This window comes from Glandiceps talaboti, chromosome 22 (genome assembly GCF_964340395.1).
Source record: "Glandiceps talaboti chromosome 22, keGlaTala1.1, whole genome shotgun sequence".
NCBI classification, from domain to species: domain Eukaryota; kingdom Metazoa; phylum Hemichordata; class Enteropneusta; family Spengelidae; genus Glandiceps; species Glandiceps talaboti.
In genome coordinates, this window is record NC_135570.1 from 3059590 (window position 1) to 3087500 (window position 27911).

Here is a 27911-nt window from a genome sequence, read left to right on the forward strand (position 1 = left end):
TACATAAGGGGTCTGTTGTTTTTTAACTGGCCGCTGGGGGACAGCGTTTTTGATGGGATGGGAAAACACCAAGTGAAGTGGATGGTCACTTTGTAAAATGACAAAATCAGTGAATATGTCATTTTTGTGCCGTTAATTAAATGACAGCTCGGAACAGCTGTAATTTCTCAAACATTTCTACGGGTGGAGGGAACTCTCCTCGAGTCCTCCCGTATTCCCCCATCCGTATTAATAACATATCATAATATGATATCATGTTATTAATATGGATTTTTATTATGCAATATTTGTCAAATATGAACAAATTTTGGTTGTACAGTATATGGCAAGTTATGTGGTACAGTACATAAAATGAAATAAAGATATTCCATTATGTGACTGGGCCATGGTTATTTGAATCTGTGTTGATGAACACAGCTGCTGCACCTGTACGTGTGCAGTGAACTGGAAGAGATCTCATCTCCTCAAAGTCAACTCTGTGTTAGCATGAGCTAAGAATGCCACAGAGTCCAACAGCTGATAATGGTTAATTTATAATAGTACAATACCTTTGGTCCTTTGTCAGGCTTCTTCACTTGTGGCAAACTGTCCATGAGTGCAACCAGTGGAATAATTCCCTTTACTATACCAGCTTTAATCTTCTGGAATATTAAGTCCCAAACTTTTTCACTTTAGCCCTTTCTCTTTCAGCTGATCATCAGTCTACTCTGTATCACGCAGTACATTATTTACAATATCTGTTAACTGACTGTTTATATCATGTCCAACCTGTTCTAGCTATAGGTTTTCATAATCCTGGGCAAAAGAGGCTAAAACTTCATGTCCTCGCCATCGTCTTCAAGAGCAACTTCTGGCCCTGCTTGGCTGGGACTAACTTTTCGCTAGCTGGGGTTGCGGTCTGCTCGCCCTCAACATCCGGCTCGTGTGTCCTTTTGTTCTCATACTGTGGAATGACAGATGTTATGTTATGTTATATTATTGTTTATTATGGTGTCCTATGTTGACTTATTTAAGCAATACTTAAACAAAATTTACAAACAAAAGAGCCACATCCAGCCCTCTGGTTTATAGGACGGATAAAGCGTTCGACTCATTGAGTTGTCTCATATCATTGCCGTCCATGGTAGACAACGTGTGGGCTAAATGGACAAACATATATCTCGGGACAAACATTCGCTGTTGCATTTTAGAGTATGACCGAAATTCTATTGCATTAGTGTTACCGGAGGCAAACGATGGCTCACTTTCAAATATAATATTGCCAATGCATGAATGTTTGCAATTATTATAATTATTAGTACGTACATGCACAAAAAATATCAACTTTACATTCCATCTTCGAGGTCAGCAAAACGGCGCGGCTCCGACGACTTGTAGTTGTTGACATTTCTCCGGACGCAGTAGTCACTGGTTCGCATTCGGGTGGCTCGCTCGATGATAACGGCGAAGTCTTACGAGCTGCATGCAGTGGATTGAGGACAAGTTAGTTTTTTCACCTGAACTGGAGCGTTGTCTCTAAGGGTGAACAATAGATACGTTCCGAAGGGTTTAAATGCTCTTATCACAACAAAAATACGAGAATCCTACCTAAATGTGTCGCCCAGGCATACATTTCAACATTAGCTCCATGTAGGGCAGTGTGTTATCGTCTGCTGGAATGTAGTTCGGTCCTACGTTACGGGTTGTTCTATTCGTCAATTAATATGTACGCCTGTGGACAATGGAACAAATTAAACCAATCAGCAATAGGTTTACAAAACAAAAGAAGCGTAGTACAGGCTGAATGTCGAGCTTCAGTTGATGTCGCCCTCAGAGTCTAAACCATGAAATGTTTAATCACCCAAAATGGCGTCCACCGGTGGTCTCCCAGTTGACATGGAGTTGAAAAAGGTGAGCTATTGGCTGAAGTGTGAGTGAGGTGGTGTTTTTGTGATCAAATCGAGCAATTTAGTATACCAAGAATGTATTGTTGATGAATCACACACAAATTCTGATATAGCTTGTCCGTCTGGTTATGAATAGAATGTAACGATCGTAAGGTCGCCAGACTCCAGAGTCATGCTTCAGACTGGATGCTAGAGCAAATAGAATGGGAATGCAAGTTCTTCCATGATGCTATTCACTCCTTGGTGAAGGATCTGTGGTTCTACAAAAACACCACCCACCCACCTCTTCTTCTCAGGACTCCCCTCAAGTTCCTACTGTAGTATGAACGGCTTTTTAGTCCACTCTCAATCATGGAAGTACGTCATTACAATTTACATTACAGATATGTTGTTAGTTACTAACACTAGCGTTTGAACAGAAATGTAATGTTTGATGTGTTAATTGTTTGTTGCTAGGCTTTCCAAGAGCACCAAGCTAAAATGATAGAAACTACCCAAAAAATTAAGTTAGCAGAGGTGCAGAGAGATTCGTTGAAAAGACAACAACAACATGCCAAACTGACAGCAGCAGAACTTAATGCATTTCCAGATGATGTGAAACTGTATGATGGTGTTGGAAGAATGTAAGTCAATTTACTTATACATGTAACTTAATTCATGGATTTTATGGCAAATCTCAACTTAAATCACAAAAGTCAGACATTCATTAACTCTGCTTCTCTCTTTCAATGCCCAATTCTCATAATAAATACTCAAATCTGCTCATAATCTGTTGAAAATGGTAATAGGCTGAAATCGTTTCTCTCTGGAATGTGATTTTAAAAAGTAACCAGAGATACTTTGACAAGAAATCTACAGCAAAATTGAAGTAACTTTTTACTTTTTTGCATGTATTAACAATGTTTAGGGTTGGGGCTTAAATTAAGGTCGGTTGGTTTATTGGAAACACACTTTTTTTATTTGGCCTAATAGTGTTGTTTAAGTATCCATCCAACACATATACTTTTCAGTAAATAGAGGACACCAAATAGTTGTGATACAGTATACTTGTGTTTTCAGTTGAGCTAAGCTATTAAACAGAACATTGCTTTCACTTTTATCCTTATTTGTTCCAGGTTTTTACTGCAAAGTAAATCATCAATATTGGAATCTCTTCGAGAAAAAGTTTTAAAATCTGATGAAAAACTTAAACTTTTAGAGGTAAGCCCACTAATATCTAGTCCTGTTTCCCAGACTAGTGACGTAGATGTACATGTATGTATGTATGTATGTCTTACTTATTTTAAATCTGCATTGACTGCAACTGAGATATTTTTATCCAATAAACAACCCAAGATATATTCACCACAATTGTATCTGTTAATTAGTGATCCTATTTATCTGTAGGTGGTGTAGTGACAGATGTAAATTTTTTGTTTTTTGAATGTTACCATTTTAGTTTGACTTGCCTCAATACCTATATTATAATTTTATGGTAGTAATGTTCAATTCAGTATTAAAGTACAACTACTAGCTAGGTCATTACACTATTAGTCACAGCAATCACCACATATTCTTTCATGGTTTGAACATGAATAGTTGTGTGCAAATTCAACGTCTACTGGTAGGTGGGAGCACTGGCTTTAGGGTCCATTGTCATGAAATACAAATTCATTACGTCTTTTGTGTTATGCGAACATTTCTTACCGTGGTATGTGTATAGCTACACACAAGTTTACCTATAGTACACATCATGGTGTACAATATTGAGAAGTAAGTCATTATACCTAACAAAACAGTTTCAAAAATAGTCCAGTCGCAACTTTAATGCAAGCTAAATACATGAGCTGCAAAGCCTTGCTTTGCTCCAAAATGGAAGTCACAATGTCTGTCTGGAAGTATTTGAAGAGGAATATGTTCATGATGTCACCGTAAAAGGTTGTCCAAAATATGCAAATAATTCCAAGTCAACATCCTAAGCTTAATTCCTGGTCATGAGTGGTACCGTAGTTGTGAATATGATATCTATGGCAACAAAAGTACCAGTGAAGCTATATGGTGATTGAGTAAAACATGGCTGTCTTTCAAGAATGGGGCAATGCAGTCTTTTTGATACACATTTGGGGAGCTGTGGCTGAAAATTGCCACCATTGGGAAGGATGCATTATACAAATTTAGAAGCTTGAGTGGGTCCAAGTTCACAGCTATTTCACTACATTGAATGTGATACTTGAGGATCTATGGGTACAAACAGTGCTAACTTTGCAGTGTTTTGAGTGCCGATTGCCAATTGTTCTGGAATAATCTAGTGGAAAGAGTCCCCTTAAACTATTTCAGTTGTTATTTATTTTTCTCCTCAGACAAACAAATCTTACCTGGAAAGGAGTGTCAAGGAAAGTGAAGATAACATTAGAGAAATGTTACAACAGAAACAAGCTGGTAAATGAAGTGGAGGACATTTGTTTCTTTGTAAATTTTTATTTTGCTTATGTACTTTTTTTTTACTTCACCCTAAAAGTGTATTTAAGTTGAGAAATTTGGCTCATTTGTAGAGATATCATGGTACTTGTCAATAAGCCCACTATGTGACAACACAGATATATTTAACAGTTGATAGCTACATGTATTTTTATCAAGTATATAAATGTGTAATTTTTGGCAGTCACTTATCTAACTAGTTGATAAAACTACATCAGTAAAGACTGGTGCATACACAAAATGATGTTTCACTAATATGAAGCAGGGTTATTAGACTGTCAAGCCAGGAGGTTGCTGAAAACCAGAACAACAAGTGTATCGATTGTCTATTATTTGAAAACCAAAACATTGATTGTAGGATTCCTTTATGTCATTGCTATTATAGTCATTATGTAGTTTGAAATGTAATTTTCATTTTAGGGTGGCTCTAGTTATCTCGTGACCCAACTAACTATACATTTCATTAATTTGACCAAAAGTAATGCCCTCTAAAACTGATGGTTAGTGTTTGTTACTCTCACTTCCGCCAGTCAGATGGAGTCTTGGAGAACACTGTGTAAATGATTGGAACAGGAGACTGGTTTATTGAGTGAAAACAACACTCAATATTCATTTCTATCAACTCTGTACATATTTCCCAACAATCAAGGAATAAACTTCGTTCAGTTACACAGCTTTCTCCCCGACTCTCAGGAGTCTGGGTAATTGTGAACAGAATTTGACCAAAAGCCCCCACCACCCACCCATCCAAAAAACACCTGTTCTCTATGACCAGATCATGAAACACCATATCATTCATTGGAAGAGGGCTTCACCATTTATTATAAAAGCCGTCATTGCTGTACTTACCTTGTACAGTAAAAATATTGGTAATTTGTGTCAAAGGTCAAATGTATTTGTACTTTATGCCATGTTATTGCAATAAATGCATACCAAAACATACAAGAGACTCAAAAATTACTTTTTTTCAAAGTTTATTTTTTGTAATCAAAATAAGGCTTGAAAAAAAAATTGTTTGGTTCCGGTTACCCAACCCTACCTAGTTTTTCACTGCTGACCCTCAACTTTTTTTCTTTTTTTACATAGTTGAGGAAAAAATAATAAAACAGTGAGGTCTCATGAGAAATAGTGGATGTGGAAACTGACATCGACTTAAAAAGACAATATAAAACTGTTCTTCCAATCTGTAATGGCTGTACATCTGATAGGAAGAAACCAATAACACAGAGACCATATGGAAAACAATGGAAAACATAACTACATGAACTAGACACTCACACATGAAAAAAATATAATAAAAAATAAATAAATAAATCTTCCTACCACACCTATTCTAAAATTGTGCATAAACGGAACCACACAATTTTTTTTTGGCCTAGTAATTAACTGCAAACTCATAAAAATTTCTGTTAATATTAGTAGAAAGGAACTTTAAGTACACTGTCAGTTTAACTGATATAATTAAAATAGAAAATATGGAAATGTAAGAATTGCTAACATAAGTAGGTGCAAGGTCAAAGGTTATCTTTTGCTGTGACCCACAATTCGCCTGTCATCTGCTCTTGTGTGAAATTCTGTAGTTTTGCATCGCAGAGCAGTCTTTGAAGGATTAAGATTGGTATGTTGTGTGCAAAATGGAAAATAGCTATGATAAGAAAGAAATACATGGCAGGTATTAGCATAAATATAAAATGGATCTAGAGTAAAAGGTTGAATACAAGTCTTGTTACATGTAGATGTTGAAAACATTGCAAAAGTGAAAATAATGTTGCTTATAACATCTACATCTTTGACAGTCAAGCCATGTTTGCTTAATACCATCAATGTGTCCTCCAATTAAAGCAAAACTACTTTTGTTGTGGGACAGATTGATAAACTAGGTTGTCTTGTGACTCATCAATTTTTGGTTTGCCATAACAAACCGCTTACACTGTAAAATGCGTCGAGTTGTTCAGCCCTATCATTCTTCTGATATAGCATGGCACGTATGTCATATCTTACAGACGACAAATTGCTTTGCATCAATTGGCTTAGAGGGTACACAAGTCACTGCATTAGTAAGGGATACGTGTACATCACAATTCAGTACACTATCAGAAGAAACTGTGTATGTCAGTGGCATATAAAACATACTTTGAGAACATGCTAATCACGATCCTATCTAATAAATATATGGTTCATTAATATCTTGTAGTCTCTGTATTCATCTTATTGACCTCGTACCCATACCCTCCCCCCCCCTCCTCCCATAATATGGAATATATACATGTCACCCACCCCTCGTTCTACACTATATTTACAACTAAAATTTTACTATGATTTGTGCATATAATTTACTATGTGTGCTCTTTTTTAGTCCAAATTGCTAAAACACTACTTCAGTAATACTGATAGTTTGAAACTTTGAAATCAAGCATATTTCTTATATTTTCAGTTTCATGAAGATTTCACAAAAAAATTGGCACAAAATATCAACATAAAAGTGAGGGCAGAGAGCGTGACAGTCTAGATACTAGACAAACAATGTAGCTTTTGAACATCATCAAACTGAAATTTGATGAAAAAACAAAAAGTGAAAAAAGTCAGGTCATCTTCTGATCCTACTTTCTTTGCATGCCAATGAAAATTTTGCATTTTTCCTTGATGCATTTTCACAGATGAGAGCGTATTTCTGCACTGATGAGACAAATAAGTGAACTAGGTTGTAGCAAAGACACTAATGGTTTGCAACCGTGTCCTGGTGAAGTGCACCAATGTATGAAAACAGACACATAATTGCACGGAAAATTCTTCTCAGAGTAAAACATTTTTTGGAAGTGAATCCAAAGTTTTTGCCGTTATTTCATTAACATCCTCTGGGGGTGTACTTCAATGTTTGAGATTCACTTCTAAGAAATGTTTGACTGTGAGTTGAAATTTTCATGAATAACTCTGAAACCAGAGTCCATTCTTGCATAATTATGATGTCTTTGTAGTCAATCAGTCAATCACTACTGGTTCTCATATCAGCATGTGTTACATAATAGAAATACTAGTTCATGGCATAAACATAAAAACAACAACATATAAACAGAAATAAATAATGAACATGACTTGTTAGCCTTGCTCTTGAAGCTTCACATGATTAGTTTGAAGTGTTTGTATAAAAGTGTTCTTTGTACTCTAGGTTTGTGCATATCTATTGGTCCCCGACTCTTGTCAAGCATAAAAAATGCTCCAATAATGCTAGTTATTTTTGGAAACTCAGAAATAGTCAGAAATTTACAAACTTTGGGGACATTTTGGTATTATTATCAAAGAGTAAAGTTTTCTAATTTTGACATGGAAAGGGCATATTTATTGAATTATTCTTTTTTGTCGGTATGATAAATTGTACTTGAAGTACATTGCATCTGATTGGCTGTTATCAGGTTAAATTCTCATACAGGATGTCATCTGGCCAATGACATCATATTTTTCTACTCATTTCAGTTCTGAAAATGTTCCTGCCAAAATACATAGAGCAGAAATTCTTGTACATGTCAATTTTCGATAAATTCCAAACATTCTGAAATGAAATTTATCATTAATTTAGCTATTGCTCAGTTTGAACTAGCAAACAATGTACATTTTCTTGCCAACAATTCTGATGAGAAACTCCATCTTTAGTAGCATCTTGGTAAATTCGGTTTGTCTTTTTGGCTGGGGCACAAATATTTCCAAAAAGAAAAATACTGACAAAATTACTTTGATAAATCTGGACAAAAAATTGCCAACAAAATACATATTTAACTTCAAATTTTCCTTTTGTTGTCGTTTTTTAGTGGTCAGAGAGAAATTACCAATTTGAAACAAAAATAGATCTAAATGTAAGTCAGGGTCTGTCCATCTTCATAAACCACAGCCTCTTTTACGGCACTGTCCAAGACACACCCACAGACAGAGGCTGTGGTATGATACAAAATTGTATTTATCCCAGTGGCTTTGTACATCAACACTACAACCAATCAGATTGCCTCATGCATACCATGTGATATACAATGCCTTGGCAAGACACGTACACTGAAAACTGACTTGGACAAGATCGGTTCTTGTTGCTGTGATAGACCAGAGTCGTTATTTCGCAGTGTCATGGAAAAAATAACAGCTCTGGTTTGCGAGAATGTTATTCCGCAATGTAGCAGAAGAAATAACAGCTCTGGTTTGCGAGAATGTTATTTTGCAGTGTCGCCGAAGAAATAACAGCTCTGGTTTGCGAGAATGGGTCTGTCACCCCCACACGCTGTACAACAATGTCCCAAATCTATATTTTGAAATTGGGGGTTGGGTCAAACCATTAGAAATGGGAATGACACTACAAAAGATGACATTTTGAGACTTGTCCCACTGATAAAGTGTATCTGGTAAGTGTATGCTGTGGAGTTAGAAATTTACTCAAATTTTGCTATCTGTTCCCGACAGATTTAAGAGATTTGAAAAAAAAATAATATACACCTTCATACTATGTTTATCTTTGCATAGCTGCTGTAATGTTTTGTACATAATTTCTACAACTAGTCTTTGAGAACCGGCCAAGACATTGGCTTCTGAATATAAATGAGTCTTAAGGTTTTAGCAAAAACATTGGCTTCTTAATTATATATGTGAGTTTTCTGAGTTTCAACCATAAAGTTCAGTTTCTTAATACAAATTACTTGTACTAGCCAAAACTTGATTGGTGTGTCTATACTGTCAAGATATCATAACTTGGTATGTCTACTGGCAGGATATCATAACTTGGTGTATCTATACTGGCAGGATATCATAACTTGGTGTATCTATACTGGCAGGATATCATAACTTGGTGTGTCTACTGGCAGGATATCATAACTTGGTGTATCTATACTGGCAGGATATAATAACTTGGTGTGTCTATACTGGCAGGATATCATAACTTGGTGTATCTATACTGGCAGGATATCATAACTTGGTGTGTCTATACTGGCAGGATATCATAACTTGGTGTGTCTATACTGGCAGGATATCATAACTTGGTGTGTCTATACTGGCAGGATATCATAACTTGGTGTGTCTACTGGCAGGATATCATAAATTGGTATGTCTACTGGCAGGATATCATAACTTGGTGTGTCTACTGGCAGGATATCATAACTTGGTGTATCTATACTGGCAGGATATCATAACTTGGTGTATCTATACTTGCAGGATATCATAAACTTGGTGTGTCTATACTGGCAGGATATCATAACTTGGTGTGTCTATACTTGCAGGATATCATAAACTTGGTGTGTCTGTACTGGCAGGATATCATAACTTGGTGTGTCTACTGGCAGGATATCATAACTTGGTGTGTCTATACTGGCAGGATATCATAACTTGGTGTGTCTATACTGGCAGGATATCATAACTTGGTGTATCTATACTGGCAGGATATCATAACTTGGTGTGTCTATCCTGGCAGGATATCATAAATTGGTATATCTATACTGGCAGGATATCATAGCTTGGTGTGTCTATACTGGCAGGATATCATAACTTGGTATGTCTATACTGGCAGGATATCATAAATTGGTGTGACTACACTGTATATGTATTTGTCACGCAAGTGAAGATAGAGAATCCATTATCTTGCAATTTGGCGGTTCCTTGGCCAGTGACAGTGTTCGATAATCTGACTTATTATTCATCATTGGCACTTGCTTTCTGCTATCAGAGTTCAACGCAGGTGTACGTAATCAGTGATCATTTATCTGAGATCCTGATGGTGGTCTCCATTTCCAGTCTGGTACTTGGACTACAGGATGCAATGTTTTGTCTCCTTTTTAGTTTGTCCTGTGAGTTACCATGGTCCATGGCTCCATGGATGTTACCATGGAAGCTAGATGTCACCTGGATCATGCTGGTTAACTAGAACTCTAGCATGTGTATAATAATTGTATGTGTACTATGGTTTACCAACACATATGAATTTCCATTTGAAAATAACTATGCGTAATCAGTGCATTTATTTTTTATGAAGTTCAACTTCTTAGCATCATTGTTTCTTTGAATTTAGAAGATCCAATCCACTTTTTTCGTCTGCACAAACACAATATAATTCCAGGAGTTTCACAAAGGCTAAAAATGTCCTTGTTCCTCATGAAACTTATTTATTGATTGCACGCAATGCTTTCAAGCAATATGTTATAGTCTTACACAGACTACGAAAGCATTATTTCCATCATGTTTTATACAAGTTTAATACCATTCATTGCACACAATCTGACAATTCGGGCCATATATTATAAAATCTGTTTTCATACTCTGTGTCCATATAAAAGTTTCTTTCCCTTCTCTGAGTTCCATAACTGTGCAATATGTTTGGATGACTCAGCTACGTTTTCATATCCAAATTGACGTACATAGCCGGTCCTTGAGGAACACCCTGTGACATGTCCATGTAGTCATTATCCGGTATACTAACGGATGGTGTAATTCCAGTTGTTGGCTGTGCATAGATCGGAGAGGTTGGGATTGCCTCTCCAGGTTTTTTAATGGCCTCAGGAATATCAGACTGCCGTCTATTAAAACCAACATAACTTTCAGCATGTCCATTTGATTTGCCATTGTGCTCTAGTGGAACGCTTCTCTTTGGACTCATGATGTCTGAATTATTTAACACAGCTGGGTGGGACTTCTGTAACCTTTGATTTGGATTGTGTATAGGAATCCTCCCTAACTGCATGGAGAAAAACAAAAAGTGTTATACTTACAGTGAGATGCATATACAATTGACACTTTGTTGTTTTAGTAATCAACATTGTATAAACTAATAGGTGATATACTTGAAAGTGGCACAAGCTGAGTTTATAATCTTTTTACTCAAGTGAAAATACTTCAAAACCTCCATTGTTATATGTTAATGTCAATGCATGTTTTCTATGACATTACAATTGTCTTCTGGCATTGTTAGATCAGCTGCTTGTATTGTATAACACATATACATAAAGACATAAGGACATTTTGTTCTGTTCTGTAATCAAAAATTTTTTGTACATGGAATAAATTATTATTGTATTGTAAAGATTTCCTCAAACAATTTTTATGCATATAAGAAAGTACGTCATTTGATTGTTTATACGTTAGTTATTTCTTGTAATACCAGGTTTGAGTTCAGACATGACTGTGGATGAACAGAACCTATTACAAACAGGGAAAGTAAACAAATGAATTGGATTAATAACACTTGCCACAGCATGTTGAAAGTACATAGACTCATTCACTTTAGCTAATCTCCTCACTCAGTTTATATTAACCATACATGCTCCCCTAACTCAGTTTACATTAACAATATGTACCTGTCTTGGTCGTTTGGTATGAGTTCTTCCAACGCCAGGGGAGGAATAATTGACAATGAATCTCTCTGCCTGTCCTTTGTTCTCATAATACACATTTGGAGGTAAGGACAATGTAGCGACAGTGTTTGCACAGTTCTGTTCTGCTTGCTTCTTCTTTTTGCTGAAATGAAACAAACCAATGATGACATTATAGTCAAACTGAATACTTTCATTTTACTAAATAATTCTGACAAATTGTATAAAAGCTGTCATGCAATGCAATTCAGGGAAAAGCAAAGTCCTCTTTCTGGCAGATCACTCAAAAATAATTTTAGAACTTTTTATTTATTTAAGTGAAATGAACATTTTGATTAAGGATGCACAGGTATGGGCTGTGTCTTTGGAGGGCTATAAATAACCACCAATAGAAAATCCACAAACAATCAACAGAACACAGCCAGGAACTATTATGAACATTTCTTGACCTTAAGGTCAAACATCCTGGTACTAGGTCAAACATCCTAGTATTCAACGTCAAAGATCCTAATACTTTTGCTCTAAAACTTACATTTTAAATAAATATTTACCTTCTACAATAGAAAAGTGCTATAACGGTGGAAATCACAGCCACAACAGGAACAGAAACACCAATTGATATGTACAACTTCTCTTTCAAAGGTAGACCAGACTTTGATCGGTCCGACAAAAAGCTTTTGTACTGGCACCTGGTTCCTGTGTACCCTTGAGCACATCTAGCAAGACATAAAGATATGAATTTAAAGGTGCAAATAGAGTCAACTGAGAACTCTAAACACAAACACTGAGCAGTTCCTGGATTATGTCAATATGCATAATAATAATAATAACTATTAACTTTATGTCGATAGCCTCACAGGTAAATATATTTTTTGTGTGAGGGTTGAGAGTTACTATTATCCCTAGGAAAGACCTAAATCTATACCAGGTCCCCAAATATATAGCTGGGTTGACTGGCACACAACCGTGGTTCAAATCTTGCCCAGGAACTTTAGCCATTCAGAAACAATGGCAGCGGGGCTCAAACCTGCAGATTCCAAGCCGGCCACACTAACCATTCGGCCATCATGACTCCTTATTGATATTCATACTACGGTAATTAACATAACATGAAAAGTTTGTGTTACTTTGCATGCAGTATTAGATGGATAATTTTTTCATATGTTATCACTGATTCTGGTTGAACAGTTTTCTATTTCTGACATGGCGCATTGGTACGTAAAAGGATATAGAACATTGACAAGTAAAGAGAAGTCTGGATATATTATGTGAACATAAGATTGAAAATGGCAGATAATACCATCATAGCGCAGAACTAACCCATGTGCCTGGCAGTTTCAGGAACACAAACTGTAAATTAGGTGCTATGTCATCTGGCAGAGTGTTGAAGATACATGATTCAAGTGGCAGTGAAATTTATGAGGTGTGGGTCTGTTGAACTTTGGACATGTTACCTTTTGAACTTAAAGCATTTTACTTCTATGATTGATTTTTGTTAGACTATTGTATCCCACAGGATTAATTGGTCATTTCTTGTCATAGATGTTGTCAATCCTTACAGAGGCTTGACTTTTCCAAACAAGTTCAATGATCATCCAATTCCATGGTGATAGATCTCAGGCAATGCTTTTATCAAAGTCTAATACCAAATACATGAACGTTTCAAGATCTTTGTAATAACATTGCATTGTGGGTAAATTCAATCTACAAATAAATTAACACACTTTCATTGAATACGGATCATCTCATTCTGGGAATGAGGTACTAGTGCATCATGGGTAATTTCCAGCCTGTTTCTGTGGTAAACTTACTTGCAAGCCAACTCGTCAATCATCTCGTAGTACACACAAACTCCACCATTCAAGCAATACTTGTCATAACCAAGGGGACAGTTATCATGGTGATCGGGAGCCTCTGTGATTTCTTCTTCTTCTTCAATAATTTCTATAAATTTAAGACATTGGATGGATTTCAATAATTTTTTTGGCTATTAAACTGTGATAATTGTCTTACAAATGGGTCAATTAATTCTCAATTATAGATATATCCATTTTGCAGTGACCGAAATATACATCTGTTATGTTGAAAGGTTTGCATTTTAGTAGTATTATGGTTACTAAAAAGATAACAGATTATATAGTTTGGCCACTAGGGGCACTATTTGACAGACAGTTTTGATCGTTGGTGCAATGTGACAAAGCTGGTTGTTATGGTAACTCACCTGTACAGTTGAATCCATCACCATGGTAACCAGTTTGGCAGTGACATTGATAACCAGTGACGGTGTCTATACATAATGCATTGTCATCACAGTCTGCAATACCACTTGAACATTCATCTATAAAAATTAAAAAGTTTTAGTTGAGATATGTCATAAATTTCAGGACTTTGTGTCAGAGTTGAGCAGTAGTGTGCACAGTAGTCTAGTTCCATGATGGACTGTATACACACTTTTAACCATCTATTCAAGGTCCTAACGAAAGGTGTCAAGTGTGTTTGAGCGTCATGGTGAATGAAGAATGAACTGTGCATGTCAGTAGTAATCCAACACAAATTGACATCGCTCATTAATACATTTGATACAGCTGTTTTGACCATGTTTTGACTATTGCAGGAATTTAGCATGTAATAATGATATGAAAATGTCCAACTCCTCATCCTGTTTGTTTAAACTAAGATCACATGGGGATGCGAGGATGTCATCATGTTTATATGAACCCTGAGGGAGGAGCACAGAATTATGTGCAATTGTTGGGGACCTTGACTAGACGGTAAAAGTGTGTATACTGTCCATCATGGAACTAGACTATGTGCACAGTATAAGTGGAGGCTTCATACTAGTAATTAATGTACATCCATTTGTTATACTAGACATGTACATCCCATGTACATCATTTCGTTTGACTATTTACAATCATCAATGTTCCTATATACCCTCTGAATTGACTAAGAAACAATTACTCATTAGAGACACCTGACAACAGCCACTGATGATGCTGATAACACACAGGCTAAAATTTGGGCATTACTAGCTTCCAAAGAATTGTTTGACTCTGTGAATACAAATATTAATTTGTAATGAAGTATTTGTTTATTACCTAACTGGCAGGATCTCCTGTCTTCCTGGAGACGGTAACCATGGCGACAAGCACACACAGCCTTATTTAAGAGTTCTTCCTCCTGATAGCATAGTTGATCACACAAACCATTCAGTACAGAGCAAGGATCCAACTCTAAACAAATATCACAGAGTTATGAGAAAACTAGATAATTGTTGCAAGAATGAATGTTCATGGACTCTGGGTTTAAAATTAGTATTGAAATTTCTACTCACAGAATCACAAACTCTTTGAAGTGAATCATAAATTTTCAGTGACATCTCATCAGCATCGTCAGGTGTGTGTACTCTAAACAGGGATGCAAGCATGGAAATCCCAGCTGTTTCTCTGAAGCTCAATTCACGTGTCTCTTCTGAGACATGTGATAATAATCCATTGTAGTTACACCCCTGATGATGCTGGCAAGATTGTCGGTGATAATTTGGGATTTGCTACCAAGATTTTTTAGACTTGGTGAGTAGAAATTACATTTACTAGATAATTTGTTCTCATATGCTGTATGTAAGACTAGAAAGTGTAGACACTATTGTAAACAAATGCCCAATGTTAGATTTTTAAATCCCTGTTTTACTCAACTTGTATTTTTTTGTGTACAAACAAATATCCCCCCCCCCCCCCTCTCCAGGTAGAGAGAGGCTTAAATCAGTGTAAGAAATGCAAATTCATAAATACACAACTTTAAGTGGAATACTTTACTAAGGTCAAATCACTTTCTAAAATAAATATTCTAAAGTTGTATCACTCAAATATATACCTGCAGTGTTTGGTTTCTTCACTGATGGATGTATTATTTGCAGGCCTGACGGGCGGTCCATGCTACCTCTTAGTCGTACACGGGAGTCGCCAGAAGTTTCATCAATCCTGACGAGGACATTCTGCGCCAGGTCCGTAAACCATACATCATCTTTGAACTGTGTAATTGCAAATGGCTGCCCAATGTCCGAATCAACAAGAGTATATCGGCCAGTACCATCAAGGTTGATGACTTCTATTGTTTGGTGTTTGGCATCGCACCACAACACTTTATTTTCTTGGTAATCTATTGTTATTCCGTTGGGCCATGTCACATTTACAGAAGCAACAACAGCTCGTTTTTTCCCATCTAAACTGGAAACTTCTATTTTAGATGCATTATCTCCCCAGTCAGTCCAGTAAAAAACACTGTGATGAAAATGAAGACATTTTTATAAGTTTGCCTCATAAATGACTATGAAAACTGAAATCACAACTCTGCCTCAATATTCATGTGCTGTGGAGTTCCACAATTAATATGAAGGGAATTCGAAATACATGACATATGCAGATATAATGGTATAAGGCCAGCTTTTCTTTCTCCATTATCAATTTTTTATACTTGCAATATCATTTTACCTCATGCTAGAGGGTCAAAATGAAACAAGAAAGGTGACTTATTCTCACACATGTATGTAGATATGCATAATTATGTATATGTGTGTGGCGTTGAAATCATGGTGTTGTGACAACAATAAAATGATTGCTATTTTATTACCTGCCTAAGGTGGTTAGTTCTATTTCAGGCAACAAGGATTGCATAGTTATCATTTGGAAGGCTGGGACAGGAAGTCTCCAGTTGCACTATCTTGCTATAAATAAAGGTCAATGTATGTAAATGTGGGGAAAGAACTCACTTGAGATGTGGATAAATAACAATACCACGTGGTTTGGTGATATTAGTGGAGATAATCACTTGTTTTCTTGTACCATCTAATTCACTCCGACAAATTCTTGCATTGCTGAAAAAGTGAGATAAATACAATACATGAAAGTGAACTTTCCACCCTAATTGATAGGGTCATAGTTGAGTTTTAATCATCATATAATATTATAAAATAAAGCAATAATTGAAATTTGAGATCTTTTAATAATCCAAGTGCAAAAATTTTTACAAAAGAAATGGGAAAGGGGCATGCACAGATGGGAATAACCAAGTACCTTGAGTAACAGCTGCATCCCAAATAAAGTACATGGGTGGGAGGACAAATGCAAGGTAGACTAATGCGAAAGTGGACAGAAACCAAGGTAATTGTGGTGTTCACTGTTGGTGGTGAACTTTGGATTCTTGACATAATTTAAGCCTTTAAGATGTGGCACAAATCTTGAACACATGTTGGAATACTTTAGCAAATATTGACAACTATAAATTGATTATCTTGTGTGACACGTACCTAATTAAAGTCAATGATACAAATGTAGAGTCAACATCAAAATCACCCTCCCAAGCTTATTATCAATTTCAATGTCAGATACAAATTCATGTGTATTAGGGAGTCCAAATCCAAATGAGACTCCCTAGCTAAATTACAATTTCACAGTATGTCAATCAAACAGTACTGGGTTCTGCATCTCATAACTCTTACAGTTGACCAATTCTTAGTGTACTACAACACAAGACATGACTGAGTACTTCTTTCTAAATCACTTACTCTAGCTCTGTCCAGTATAGTTTTCTGTGAATCCAATCCACAGCAATGCCTTCTATACCATTAATATCATGTGCAAGAATCAGCCGACGTGATGTTCCATCAATAGAAACTTTTTCAATCTTGTTCAGATCAGCATCGGCAAAATATAATGCTTGTCCTGTCAAGAGATAAAATGTTTTATGTCAAGAAAAGTTACACCCTGAAAAAATTCTATGCTACAACCTGGCAATGAAAGAAATATGTACAAAAATATTGTTTCCATTAATTTTGGTCTGAAGTACAGAACATGTTTACTGTATTATTTTTTTGTCGGGAAATACACAATCAGTTTCTTACTTTTGGTGGGAAACATAGAATAGCTTAGTTCCTTAATTTTGGCAGGAAATAAAGAATAGGTTAGTTCCTTAATTTTGGCGGGAAATAAAGAATAGGTTAGTTCCTTAATTTTGGCGGGAAATAAAGAATAGGTTAGTTCCTTAATTTTGGCAGGAAATAAAGAATAGGTTAGTTCCTTAATTTTGGCGGGAAATAAAGAATAGCTTAGTTCCTTAATTTTGGCAGGAAATAAAGAATAGGTTAGTTCCTTAATTTTGGCAGGAAATAAAGAATAGGTTAGTTCCTTAATTTTGGCGGGAAATAAAGAATAGGTTAGTTCCTTAATTTTGGCAGGAAATAAAGAATAGGTTAGTTCCTTAATTTTGGCGGGAAATAAAGAATAGCTTAGTTCCTTAATTTTGGCAGGAAATAAAGAATAGGTTAGTTCCTTAATTTTGGCGGGAAATAAAGAATAGGTTAGTTCCTTAATTTTGGCGGGAAATAAAGAATAGGTTAGTTCCTTAATTTTGGCAGGAAATAAAGAATAGGTTAGTTCCTTAATTTTGGCGGGAAATAAAGAATAGCTTAGTTCCTTAATTTTGGCAGGAAATAAAGAATAGGTTAGTTCCTTAATTTTGGTGGGAAATAAAGAATAGGTTAGTTCCTTAATTTTGGTGGGAAATAAAGAATAGGTTAGTTCCTTAATTTTGGCGGGAAATAAAGAATAGGTTAGTTCCTTAATTTTGGTGGGAAATAATGAATAGGTTATTGTAGGAACTATGGAAAATATGGAATTACAAACCTATTGGGTCATAATCCATGGCAAGTACATTCCTCATATTATCTGATAATACCAATCGATAGTTAGTACCATCAAAGTTGATACGTCGGATGTCATTTCGATTTGCAAATACTGCAAATGGTCTGTATTCCTGCACTGGCGTTGAGGGGGTAAGACATCCAGTACTGTTACAATCACCAGGACCTACACACAAGGAAGATATTAAACAAATCAACGATACATAGAAATAATAAAATGATGTACATGACAATTCAGTGTCTAGTTTACATAATACTGCATAAATTAAATTTGATGGTTAATTTGCATAATAATTTGCATGACATCCAATACTCTTTCCAGACCAGAGAGGGCCAGGTCCACTTTTTATATCATTTTTCATGCTGTGTACAGTAACTTATCAGAAGTTCTACAATACACACTTTCTGTAATTTCAAAGTTACCAACACTAAATCACTTACTGATAGGTTTTGAATTTGGCTGTCTCTTTGCATGTACTATGTTGACATCAAGGGGTTGGCTTGTACTGGAACTAGTACTAATACCAACAACATCAGCACCGGTGTACTTATTAGCTCTCGAGATTGTCTTTTTCCTTGAGTCTGTCCAGTACACATGGTGAAGGAACATGGATAACGAATAGGGTTGCCCACTGTCAAAAAATATTACAAGAAAAAATTGTCAACTTCTTGAGTTTGTCACTATTTCAGGAATCAATAAAAATACATATGCAAACCACCAAACAAGATGTTTTGAGCTTTTAAAGAGCATCTAGAAGTTTATCTCCCACAAATGGTTTAGATTAGTGAACAAAGGGATGGGGGGGGGGGGGGATTTCTTAGTTGTGTAGTGTTCCAATGAATAGCGCCCTCTACAGTTAGTTTGGCAGTGATGATTTGTAAAACACAACTCTCACTATTTCTAGGAGAAGTCCCTGCAATCATATTTATGCCTTTCAGTCATTCAACTAGGTGACATTAGTCATTATGTGTGTGAATTTTTCAAATAAAATCAAAGCATATTGAAGTTTTGTGACTTTGACATTGAGTTAGATAGATGTTGTTTGTCTGATCATATAATACAACCAACAACAGGCAAGCATTTACAAGCAGAACTTGTTACAACCAGTGTAAACTGGTAATGACATAATATTCTTAATAAGGAGTGTATTTCACTATCTGCATACACATATTTTGATATTTTGGATGGCAATGTCCTAAAGTTGAGTTTTCTTGGTTGTCTTAGATATGATCAAGGGACAAAGTTCAGAACTGACTTTCATCTTTACTCAGTCTATGAGAAGGACTACACATGGTAAGTGTCGGGTAATATTGGGATGAAAAATATGAGGGTCACATTGTCAAATTTCATACAAGTAAAGAATAAAACTTAAAGTCATTTTGGCTCATGCCTACCATTAAAGACTGAATATAGTTTGCAATTACTGTCTGATGTACAAGAAAATTCAAAAGCAGATCACTATTTTTCCTGAAACTTACTCTGTTCAAAAACAAACATCTTTTCTTACTACACGTATGTTGAAAAAAACGTGTTCTATTCCATGCTCTGTTTACATAGTTTAAGGCACAGCATAACTTATTGCAAATAATTGTCAATAGCAAATCACGTTTTTCCTGAAATTTACTCTGTTGAAAAAAAACATGTTCTGTTCTATGCTTTGTATGGTTAAGGCAGAGTGCCCTCTTATGATAGCCAAATTTTGTTGTTGTGGGTCAAAATGAGAATAATTAGTATTTCTTGTGAGTCACCACATAGTAAGAGATAGGGAACACCACACTAGAAAATGTGTGTGTCAGTGGCATGTCAAAATGGCTTAGAAGTTAGAGGTCGTGCTGGTCTATTAAGACACTGTGTAACTTCTTGCAAAATAAAATAATGTCAACTTATGACTTACTCTTCCATGAACAGTACAATCTTCCTGTTGCTCCCATCAAAGTTGATAGATTCCAGCGTCCTGGTACCATTATCCACCCAGAAAAGACGCTCATCAATAAAATCCAAGGTCAGGCCATTTGGTTGTAGAATAGAACTAAACACTAGAATTTCTGGCTCTGTACCATCCAATCTACTATACAAAATTCTAGGTGATGACCCCCAACAGGACCAATAAAGCCGGCTGGAGGGGAGACACCAAAACAAATTTGTTAAGATCATATTCAAGGTCAAAGTACTGAGAACTGCTTTCAAAAACAAATTTTTAATGTGACAGTATCTGATTACAAGGTTAGTGCCTTGGTATCACCCCAGGGCTACTCAGAACTGGTAGAGCTCAATTTGATTATTAAAACAGACCTCAGCTCTGGGGAAATGGTGTAAACACCGGGGTCACTGTACACATAATGTAGTAGTAGTCAATGGTAATGAATTAACCTTTTCACTTCCAGCACTACTAAAACATTTTCCCGCCAAATGTATGCCATCAAAATCCAATAGTTGTTTTAGTAACTTATTGAAACATTTCAAATTTATTTTTGAATGTGTATCACTGAAAGAACATTTCTTCATGAACTGATGATCATGAAAATCGGGTGACTTTCCCACCAACATTTTTTGATTTGATGTTTTTCTGTAACCTTTCAAAATATCTCAATTTTGATTCTGTACCATTGGAGAAATAATACTTATGTGATAAATTGTTTTACTTTCCCACCAAAGCAATAGATAAAAATTGGCATTATTTTGTAACTTTTAGAAATATCTTCACTTCACTTCATTTCAAATTTGGAATGTTGGCAAATTAGTTTTCATGAATTAATGCATTACTCTTCTGCTAAATTTATTTGATACAAATTCTTGTTTCCATCACTTTTTCTCCTCTCAACTATATTCTAGATTGGAGTCACTGGAACTCTGATAGACTGGTAACTTGATGTAACTCTGATAGACTGGTAACTTGATGTCAACATTTTCATAAAAGTGTTCATATATTTAATATTTGACGTTTCTTATGATCCCGACAGACGTTTTTGAAATAACGAGCTGAAGACGAGGAAACATAATAGATTCAACAGGAGGCTTGATATCAATAGTTCAGTTGACCTTGCACTAAGTAGTTAGTATACAGTAGCAGTTACTTTCACAAACACAATTTTGTCGATTTTTTTTCTTTTTGAAAAAAATCCACAATCGGTACTTTAATATTATGTTTTTCAGCTTACAGAAATAAGATGGTGCGCCCAAGATTATTCTACAATAAGGAAACTATTGTTCACTTGGTTTGTTGGTTTGTTGGACTGCATTTCCTGTCTACACCAGGAAAATTGATATTATGTTTCAGGAATAGTAGTACTACTGGAAGTTTTCAACAAGACTTTCTTCATATGCATTGTGATGTGTCAGAAAACACAACACTATATGATATGCACAGTATATGAAATAAAATAAATTTGAATTTAGTACCTCACATCTCATAAATTTAACTTTATAAGTTGTAAACAAAAATTGTGTGGTTCTGATTACATTCAATTTTAAAATGGGTGGGGTTATTTTATTTTATTATATATTTTTTTCATGTGTGAGTGTCTAGTTCAGGTTTTCCATTGTTTTCCAAATGGTCTCTGTGTTGTTTATTTCTTCCTATCAGCTGTACAGCCATTACAGATTGGAAGAACAGTTTTATTTTGTCTTTTTAAGTTGATGTCAGTTTCCGCATCCACTATTTCTCGTGAGACTTCATGATTTTTGCGATTTTATTATATTTTCTCTCGAATACATCATACAAAAGTTTAGGGTCAGCAGTGAAAAGCCAGGTGGGGTTGAGTAACCGGAACGAAACAATTTTTTTTAGGCCTAAGACTGAAATAGTACAAGTGAAGGTGAGCATAATTTCAGAAAATTGATGAAAAATAGCAGAGTTACAAAATAAATGATGTTTCTATGTCAGAAACTTTAGTTGGCAAGAATACTTTATACAACTTACCCTTCTAAAGGATCAACTACAATACTACGGGGTTGTAGTACTGACATATGAGCAATTTCTTGTCTGTTACTTCCATCCAATGAACTCCTCTCAATTTTGTTATTCTGTGCATCTGTCCAGTAGATATTATTGTTAATCCAATCTACTGCTAGGCCAACAGCTTTCACATTACCAAGTTTTAAGATATCCTGAAATGAAATACACCTTATTCATTCATTACATATACAGAAACCATTTATGGTATGACTTCAATGTCAGTATGCAAAATATAATTGTTTGTCACAACAATATGTTCCAGAGGCTGATAAGACTTCCAAGTTCTGCCAGTGCCTCTAGGATGTTTGTTTTCAATGCAGTCAATTCTCTCTCTCTCTGTTTTGAGAATTTAGGTGGCGTTTAGGTTTATGTTACATCTTTTTGACAGTCAAAATGCTCTGATGCATCGTGTTGTTACATGTGATATGCGGTTTATTGGTGGGCTTATCAGGCCCATTGGCTGAAGATTTTACATTGACTTTTTTTCTTTTAAAATACCTTATAATATTTTGCTGTTTGTATTTTGATGTAATGTAGTATTTAAGTTGTGTTTTTTGTTCTTCTGAAGAATATTTCATACTTCTTCTGAAGAGAAACACACCACAAGACAACTTCTCTAGACAATGCATCCATAATGTTTGAAATAATAAATAATTCACCAGTTTTTGTTTGATTCATACACGTCTTGTAGTTCAACAGCATGGCAAAACTAGCTCTCGTAACTTTCATCTCTAAGAGACTAAGAGATCTATCAGTTTGGTAAGGGCAGTTCTCAAAGGGTCAAAGAGTTGGGGTTCAAGTCAAATTGTTTATTTAATCATGTAAATGAAGTCAAGTTTTGTTGGTTAAGACTAATCTGTATTCATATATCTTTGCATTAAAGTGAATTACATTCTCCCTGGAGGCAGATCCTTGTCATTTGTTCTTGTCAGGTCTTATTTATTTGGACACAATGCAGTTTTAGTTGACTTCTCTACTCCAATAATTGTACTTTGACCTATACATAGACACATTGTTTAGTTTGCAAAGTGTTAACAATCTTACACTTGATTTATTTTTCTACCTTTATAAATCAAAAGTTACAACTTCAATGTTGATACTTCAATTCAGCATTTTAAAACTACAACTTAATTCAACAATTATGGTATGATGTATAAATAGACACCAGCTGATGAGTTTAAAAGCTTAGTTTAAAACGTCAGTTAAACTATCTTGTATTATTTCAATGTCAATAAATGCCTTTGATGGTGTTTTGAGCACAGTTCACACTGTAAGAAGAGTTTCCTTAACCTAGAGTTCAGTTCTGTGGGGATTTTTACCTTTCACCTTTCCCCTACCATGCCTGGCATTTTGCTAGCAGCCATTTATTCAAACCTAAATTTAGATTACAATTTCCCGTGCACAGCGACATTCAATTTCACTTGAATATGGTAAATATGTTTACATCATATAACTCAACCCTCTGAGATGGTTCTAATCACATGGTGATGCTGTTGACACCCTCACTGTGGAAAAAATTAAAACCCAATAACAATTTCCGCCTTCTTTCTGGGCAAACATTCATTCATATTAAAGTAAACAGCTGCTAGTGAAATGTAAAGTATGGTCAGGAAAAGGTAGAGCCAAAAATCCCAACACAACTGAATTCTAGGCTAGAGTTTCCACCATGGGGTTGAACCACACTTAACGCCTGAGTAATGGGATTGACTAGACGGTACAGTATGAAGATAATGTAGTATGGAATACGGTCTGTCAGGAACTAGACTAATGTGCCCTGCTAATTTGGTAGTCTAGAGACAATATTTAGTAGACTATTGCTAATTTGGTAGTCAAGACACAATGTTTAGTAGTCTATGATGTGTCCTGGACTACTGCTAATTTGGTAGTCTAGATATAATGTTTAGTAGTCTATGTGTCCTGGACTACTAGTCTATGTGTCCTGGACTACTGCTAATTTGGTTGTCTAGATACTATGTTTAGTAGTCTATGTGTCCTGGAATACTGCTAATTTGGTAGTCTAGATACAATGTTTAGTAGTCTATGTGTCCTAGTGGACTACAAATAAATTCAAGTTCAGTTGCATGAGTGCAGTGGAGTTCCAAATCCAACCAGTCTATGTGCTATTTCAGTATGCTAAAAAAATTACCCCAAACTATGAATAAACTCGGCTCATACCCATATTAATTCCAGTTTCTCACCTTTTTGCCTGAACCATTCAAGAGAGCCTTGTAAAGTATATTGTCAACATCATCCAACCAAAATAAAGATTCAAAATCAAAATGGTAGTCCATAGCAACAGCATTGCCAAGATCTGTCAGCAGTGACCTATGACCTATTCCATCAGGTTGAAGTCCAATTATCTCTGATCCCTGACTGAATATCAAATAGAATGGGTGACCTGAAAGGTGAAAGGTCACAGTAGAATAAGGGAAAAGAAATCACATGATTTGATTGCTTTACAGTGTTTGATAATAGATAGTTGGATATATAGATAGGTGCATAGATAGATAGATAGATAGATAGATAGATAGATAGATAGATGGATGGATAGATAGATGGATGGATATATAGACAGATAGATAGATAGATAGATAGATAGATAGATATATGGATGGATGGATAGATAGGTGGATAGATTGATCAATCGATCGATCGATAGATAGATAGATACATAGATGGATGGATGGATTAATAGATAGATAGATAGATAGATGGATGGATGGATAGATGGATGGATGGATACATAATGAATGGATGGATACATAGATAGATGGACAGATAGACAGACAGATAGATAGATAGATAGATAGATAGATAGATAGATAGATAGATAGATAGATAGATAGATAGATAGATAGATGGATTGCTAGACGAATGGAGACAGACTGAGTGTGACAGAAACAGGAAGACAAAAACGTAGAGTGGCATCAGACAGAGCGAGTGAGACGGACAGACATTTTCATCATAAATTAAATGTACAATGGATAAACCAACATGAACTGTACTGACCTTCAGCCTGGCATGTCCAACCATCACTGTCAAGGCGGTAGCCATCATAACAAGCACAATGGTACGATCCCCGCGTATTGGTACATAGCTGTGAACACTGTCCAAGTCCACCTTCATTACATTCATCTACGTCTGATAAGTCAAATTAACAAATAATGCCTACATCAATATTTATATATATATATATATATATATATATATATATATATATATATATATATATATATATATATATATATATATATATATATATTTGTAAATAATTCGCCAACGAGATCAATCTCTCGAGATGCCTAAAGCTAAGGATTGCAGAAAAAAAAAGTTGGGATATACTGGGTATAAACGTAAGTTGTGATTGTTCGATCAAATCAAAAGAACTTGTGATTTATAATAATTTTAATATTGACGTATCCTTTCATGACTGATACACTGACCCACAGGTGCTTGTCAGTGAATTTGCTAAGCTATGGTCTAATTACCGTGCGAGTATCCATGGTCTTACAGTCTTACAGAGTTCTTGTGGAAGGTGAGTGAGGTCATCCTAACAACCTCACCGAGCACTTGTGGTTGACCGTGGTGTGTGATCGGCTGGCGTATGAGCAACTGCCATCACCTACCAGTGTCCCAAACCTTGGTCTCACGTTTACAAATATGTTCGTCATGCATCCACGAATATAGTCCTGCTTGAGAAGGAGTACGTCTGGACTCAACTCTGACATTGTCGGATTCCCTCCAGATGTCAGAATTAAATCCAATCTCCCTCGCAAACAGGACATGCAACTATTAATCTGCATCTGCATCCTATTCAGTATTTCTCAACCATTGATGCAGTGCTGTCTATAAAACCTGGTTGTATTGGGGAGATACATCCAAGTCTCAGAACGCAGTCACTGTCACTGCATAATATTGTGAAGACATTTATAATTCACATCTCACCTATCTGAAAGTTACCAATACCATACCACTGGTAGCCCTGGCAGAGTCAAATCGTGTGGAGATTCTGGCCATCACACCTCCCCACACGTTTTGTCCATGCTGCAGCAGCACTGAGAAGTGTAAAGCGCACTCCGTATGTACGCAAATACGATTTGAGGAGAGCGCCCCCATGTGATAGAATGATGATGGAAGCGAGAGGACATGAGAGATACGCCAGACGCAACTGATCCACAATTTTACTTGATCTAAGCACGATAACAAGCAATAGACTTGTGTTTTCAGCAACAAAAATAAACAGTTATTTCAATTGAACAATTAACTCCATTGAAAGGAGCGAATACATGACGCAGATAGACTACTAAACGAACTTTAATTCCTCCGGGCAATTTGAAGTGTTATTTTTCGGAGGGGGACCTTCAGAAAATTGAAAACTGGCATCACCTTACCTACGCATATAGTTTGCCATACTTCATATCCAGATGGGCAGACTTTCTGACAGCTACTCGACCATATCATCAAAGTCATTAACAAAAAGAGCTGCAAATCTGCAAACACAAACAAAGGGGGTTTCACAAGATAAGCACTTCATTGATGATGTAATTAGCCTGGGCCAACAAATTTACTGTGTGTGTGTCTTGTTTGGATGGAATCACAATGCTGTAACAGTTGGCGGTATAAGCGTCGAAACACTCACACGGGTCACTGCCCTGTGCCTGTGTCCTAAATTCTAGTTATGTTATTATCAGACTTTCATTTCGTCTGCATTAAAGACCGCACCATAAAAACAGTGGCCAGTCACATATTAAAAATTACATGCACCCCGCCGAGTACATAGTTTCCAATCCTACACAGCAGAACGGCCATGAAAATGGGTACGGTGGTATTTTTAAGGGCAAAAATTTGACACTTTCGAATTGATTGAATGTAAATATGGGAGTTGATTGTAATGTTTTGTAGCATATATTAATAAAGTTGGTATTTATGTAATAACATGATTTACAAATTGCTAATAGATTACTTATGGAAACGTGTGTTGGTATGTATGGTGAACGACATATTGATCTCCAGAGTAGTATAGCTGAGAGAATCGTCATCGGTTTTTATATCTAGTTATTATTTCATGAAGGATCGCTAGGTTTGAAAGCCAACAACAAGACTCTCAGCTTATCTCAGAGATTGGATGGATAACGAGAAAGCGAATCTAAAATTCCTGGTGTTTGTCGGCGGGACGGGTGTGCCAAGGTTGGGCTCTGTTGCCAGTCCACCATACTGAACTTTGTTGTTGTGATTTTACATGTGGCGGGGTTTCACCGGTAGTAAATCTGTCACGAAAAATTAAACCAGTAGTGAAATGAACGTGTTCCGCTCGTAATATGCCTTATGACAACGCCTCTGTGTCTACGCCGATGATGATTTATAGTACCCTAAATGGATTACTAACAGCGAATAGGTCGTGATCAGGGACATTTCCTGTGGAAAACATACATCCCCCAGAAATGTCTTCCGCGCTCACTCATTTGGGAGAAGTTATTGAAACTTTCTTAACTGAGTCATGGGTATATTGTACGCTCAAGAGACGAATCATAATTTATTTTGGTATGAATGTTCTCAATAACAAGAAATACTATTGGTATTTCAT

General features: G+C 36.0%; 2 protein-coding genes across 2 annotated transcripts in view; one reads left to right on the forward strand and one right to left on the reverse strand.

The window, feature by feature from the left end:
* The first annotated feature begins 1845 nt into the window (after nt 1–1845).
* On the forward strand, nt 1846–6490 carry LOC144451973 (prefoldin subunit 1-like). Its single transcript, XM_078142917.1, has 4 exons — nt 1846–1890; nt 2343–2509; nt 3002–3086; nt 4226–6490. Exons 1-4 carry the CDS (start codon nt 1846–1848, stop codon nt 4310–4312), a joined length of 384 nt encoding a protein of 127 aa, XP_077999043.1. The 3' UTR covers nt 4313–6490.
* Nucleotides 5318–27911, reverse strand: part of LOC144452404 (pro-epidermal growth factor-like) — a 23372-nt gene continuing 778 nt past the window's right edge. The window contains exons 2-17 of the mRNA XM_078143494.1: nt 26719–26817; nt 25337–25468; nt 24526–24725; nt 22292–22479; nt 20267–20488; nt 18813–19003; nt 18355–18537; nt 17238–17394; nt 16443–16547; nt 15548–15954; nt 14773–14907; nt 13896–14012; nt 13486–13618; nt 12226–12390; nt 11660–11819; nt 5318–11040 (exon numbers count right to left, since the gene is read on the reverse strand). Coding sequence (XP_077999620.1) covers nt 10696–11040; nt 11660–11819; nt 12226–12390; nt 13486–13618; nt 13896–14012; nt 14773–14907; nt 15548–15954; nt 16443–16547; nt 17238–17394; nt 18355–18537; nt 18813–19003; nt 20267–20488; nt 22292–22479; nt 24526–24725; nt 25337–25468; nt 26719–26817 — 2939 coding nt within the window. The 3' untranslated portion in view covers nt 5318–10695. The remainder of the gene's footprint in view (nt 11041–11659; nt 11820–12225; nt 12391–13485; nt 13619–13895; nt 14013–14772; nt 14908–15547; nt 15955–16442; nt 16548–17237; nt 17395–18354; nt 18538–18812; nt 19004–20266; nt 20489–22291; nt 22480–24525; nt 24726–25336; nt 25469–26718; nt 26818–27911) is intronic.

Coding starts and splice junctions, on each gene's coding strand:
- LOC144451973 (XM_078142917.1), top strand. CDS start 1,846: ATGGCGTCCACCGGTGGTCTCCCAGTTGACATGGAGTTGAAAAAG. Junction 1,891..2,342: donor TTGACATGGAGTTGAAAAAG/GTGAGCTATTGG, acceptor GTTTGTTGCTAG/GCTTTCCAAGAGCACCAAGC. Junction 2,510..3,001: donor TATGATGGTGTTGGAAGAAT/GTAAGTCAATTT, acceptor TATTTGTTCCAG/GTTTTTACTGCAAAGTAAAT.